Consider the following 4391-nt stretch of genomic DNA (forward strand, 5'->3'; position numbering starts at 1 on the left):
GAATCAATTATTAGACAAGGTTCACAATGAAATAACATCTAAAACCATGAAAGACCATGAAACAATGGGTGTACTTTTGATCGATGGTTGGAAGAATTCTGCTGCCAACACCAAACTGGTTGTCTGTACAATACATACGGTCATGGACAAGAGTATGTATCTCAATTCGTGGGACTTAACTGGCATGAAGGAAACAGGAAATGCATTAACAGAAATTGTGACTGAAGCAACAGAGATCGCTAAAAACAAATTTAACATCCGTATTTATGCCGTCGTATCAGACAATGCTTCTGCAATGATACTGATGGGTAAATCAGTTAATTTATGGCATGTGACTTGTGCAAGTCATAGCGGCAATTTATTAGCAAAGTCTTTGGTCAACAAAAGATTTGCTGAATCTGTGAATCAATTATTGAGAGAATTCAAGCAGCCAGGTCCAGAAAAAGAAATCATTAAAAGACAAAAAATTGTTCTTGCGTGCGAAACACGATGGTGCAGCTACAGGGATGCATTTCGCTGTTGCCTACACAATTTATCGATAATGCGTCAAATAATAAAAGATCAGAAGATTACTATTAGGACTGAGCGTTCGGAATTATTATTTAGTGAGGACCTTGAAACAATACTTCAAGACGATATATTGATTTTTGATCCTGTGTGTAAATTTATTAATAAATGCCAGCGGTCCGATAGTAATATTGCAGATGCTTGCGAAGAGTGGTTCAAATTAACTATACCAACAGTTAATGATAATTACGAGAAAATAATGGAAGAGAGATTAAAAAAAGTCATAAGGCCATCAATTTTGGCTGCCAACTTTCTACATCCTACTTATAAAGGTAGACGATTTATGCTTATAGAGAAGTATCGATGTGAAGTCTATAATTTCTTTATCAAAGAGTTGAAAGTGGAAAATCTATGTGATCATCTTGGCATACAGACTTTTCTTAATGGTACAGGTATATTTAAGATCTTGGATACTAAATATCTTAAGTGACAGACTCGGGGTGAAGCGGTGAAGACCGAAGACCGGTGTCACCGGTGAACGTGAAGTCGGTGGCTGCGCGTCGCCGTCGCCGTCGTCGTCGAGAGCTCGGCAAGATCAAGGTCTCCGTCGGCGTGACGACGATGCGATCCGATCGCGGCTCGGCCACCCGATGGAAGACGGAATCACATCTTGGGCAAGCGGGGCAGGAGCCAAAACCAAAGCCAAGTCAGCCAAGTCGCTTCGGGACAATCGGCACGGGCGCCACGGACGGGTTGCGTAGTTGACGCGCTCGTAATTGGCGCGGGTCTCGGAGGCTCGGAGGTTAGCGTCGCCGTCGCCCGAGCGGGCCGGGGCGGGCCAGGGCGGGCCGGGGTTAGGAGACGCGTGAATGAGTTGCAGGAGGATACATCTCCTTTAACAAATGCATTTTGATTTTTTTGTTTCAGATGATTCTGTTGCGAGTTATGGTGCACACCGCTTTTTCGAGGCGCCTCCGGGGTTTAATTTTCACTCGCTCAATTTTGAATATTTTGCAATAAAAATTTAGGAGAATGTTGTACAAATGTTACTTTATTATATGTAAATTTTTCAATAAACGAACACTATCCGTTACGTCAAAAAAAATCTTAAAAACATGCCTTTTTTTCGCCGAATAAACTATACCCCACCCCTTAAGTCCCCTCATACGTACTGGTTTATGGCTGGCAAACAGTACCCTGATCTTTCAGAATTAGCGGATAAATTAATGAAAATCCCAGCCTCTTCGGCTCAAATTGAGCGTTTATTTTCACATTGGTCTTTTGTTCATTCTGATATACGAAATCGGTTAACCGCTGAGCGATCCCAAAAGTTAGTAGAAATATATTATTCATTAAAGATGATAGATAAATGCGATGAATATATTGTGTGTGATAATGAATTCAATACTAATTAATATAAATAATTTAATTTTTATACACGTTTTTATAAGATGTATATAAACATATTAAATAAGTTACTGTAAATTAATAATAAACTTGATGTTTTGTACATAAAAAGTATGCGGTTTTAATTTTTTATAAATTTCTTTAATAACTCAAGAGTTTCCTTACAAACGACAAAAACAATTAGAATAAATTAGTTCAGACTAATTTTATAATCACAACTTTCTTAAACATATTACATATTGCATTTTTGCCAGTAAGTACAAAACATTCTTTAAAAGAAAGAACAAAAACAGTAAGAATATAAATTAGTTCAGACTAATTTTATAATCACAGCTTTCTTAAACATATTAGATATTGCATTTTTGCCAGTACAAAAGAAAATTATTAAACAGTAAATTTAATACTTTTAAATCCTGTTATTTTTTAACCTTTTTTAGTACTTGTCTGTTATATTTTCGTCTTGAAGCTTTAATCTATAATAAAGTTCAATGATTTTTTTATTATTATCGGGAGAAATATTGTCGCAACAAATGGTCTGAAATTTCACCTGGGCAACTAAAGCTGGTATTTGTGTTAATTTTTTAGCAAAATTCGCCAGACTTGGATGCTTTCTACCTGCAAAATTCCAATATTTTTCGGGGTCTTCAATTTTATGTTTTTCAATTTTCTCAAAAAGTCCCCTTTTTTGTGAGTATTCGTAAAAATCATCCAATCCTCGATCATCCAGGACCGTCAAGAGATATTCAAGGATTTCCAAATTTCGTTCCGGATTATGTTCAAATTTAAGTCCTCTATAAACCGGATGCAAACAATTCGCGACTATTGATATCGGTGATAGAATGGCACATATCTCATTATGAATTTCAGTCATACTGTTGTCTCCCGCAACAATTGATTCAATTTCTAACCATTGTTCAATGATATCACACATAGTTGAACATGGACGTTGACATTTGGAAATAAGTGAACAAATATATTCACACAAAGAAATAAATTTTTTTAATTCTTTTTCAAAAGAAGTGGCGTTGGACGAAGGCAACACAGTATCCGTATCAAACAAAATCGTAATAACATCGTTTGGTATTCGAAATACATGTTCAGTAAGAATTTGTTCAAAGATAAGTTGATTCTTCAAGCAATTAATAAACATATCTTTAATTGAGAAAATGGATGCCTCATCAGTTACTACTTCAAATTCGACTCCGCCACGATTTATAATCTCTTCTTTTAATCGAGGAGTTTGAAAACCATTCAATACACTTCGAACTTTTGAGATAAACGGAATAGTTTTAAATAAACTTACTATTTTCATAGTAACTGTCGCTTGGCATTTAAAAAACCAAGGATTATTATCGCGATTTGTAGACATACATAAATCATCGTCTGCGATAACCGCATAAATATCCACTTTGTATTTCTCTTTGGATATTTGCACTGCATCATCAACAATTTCCGTCACATTATTTGCATTGATCGGAATTGACCAAATTTTAAGAAACAAATTTCCTCTTGATTTTGTGTGTACAATTCCAACGATGTGTTTTGAATCAACCCCTTGGCTCAGCATGCTAGATGAAATCATCAATATTCCCTCTGATTGTTCATACGTTGAAGAATCTGTCGTTAATTGGTCATACACAGAATTTAAGAGAGTGTTAACCGTACTTTTAGATGGATGTTCGTAAGCTGGTCTCAGTAATTTCACGAACTTCTTGAAATGAGTGGAATTCAAAATATCGAATGGAATGTTACATCCGCATAAAAATGTTATAAGACTATTGTCAATAGCTGCTTTTTCTGCACAAGATATCTTGTCAATAAATTCGTCAATTTGTTTTCTTTTTTTGTTGGACAAAGCTTTCTTATTTTGGCCGTTATTATCAATGGGCCTCAGAACTGAACGTTTCGGTAGCTGAATTTGAATAGCATTTGACGATGAAGTGGCTGAAGCATCTGTGTTTTCTAAGTTTTCTTCATTTGTTACATTCAACATAATCTGAGAAATGATATAAATACATGTTATTGAAACTGTTGGAACATTTTTTATTTATTGATTAATATTTTTAGTACGTACGGAATCAAGATCAGAATGTATAGTCGTATTTGTATCGCTTTCATCGCGATTGATATTGATAATAACCTCTTCAAATTCTTCATCATCAATTAGTGGCTCTTGACAAGATCTTCTATAACAGAAAATCAATTCAAAACAAAATTACAAGTACAACTAACAAAACAAAGTTAAGTGTTCCAATGTTCATTGCATTTTATTTACCTATGGTCTCTTAATCTGGTTTCAGCTGTATGACGAATTGTTTTTTTGCAAATCATGCAATAAGCAAAAAGTTTTTTGCCTTCGTATCGTTTTTCATGGTTTTCTTCTTCCCAGTATTTATGCAACGGTCTACCTCCTCGATTCATGATTTAGGGTCTATCCAGACGAACTTGCATAGCCACATAACCATGTCCATATGCAT

At 35.2% G+C, this 4391-nt stretch overlaps 1 protein-coding gene across 1 annotated transcript; it reads right to left on the bottom strand.

The window, feature by feature from the left end:
* Window positions 1-2347: 2347 nt before the first annotated feature.
* Window positions 2348-4335, bottom strand: LOC112453438. The gene is made up of 4 exons (XM_025014228.1): window positions 4190-4335; window positions 3989-4100; window positions 3286-3910; window positions 2348-2529 (listed from the first exon to the last, which is right to left on the bottom strand). The coding sequence occupies exons 1-4, from the start codon at window positions 4333-4335 to the stop codon at window positions 2348-2350; spliced, it is 1065 nt and encodes a 354-aa protein (XP_024869996.1).
* Window positions 4336-4391: the final 56 nt, after the last annotated feature.

This window comes from Temnothorax curvispinosus, unplaced genomic scaffold, assembly GCF_003070985.1.
Source record: "Temnothorax curvispinosus isolate PA1 unplaced genomic scaffold, ASM307098v1 QBEX01004341.1, whole genome shotgun sequence".
In the NCBI taxonomy this organism is placed as follows: Eukaryota; Metazoa; Arthropoda; class Insecta; order Hymenoptera; family Formicidae; genus Temnothorax; species Temnothorax curvispinosus.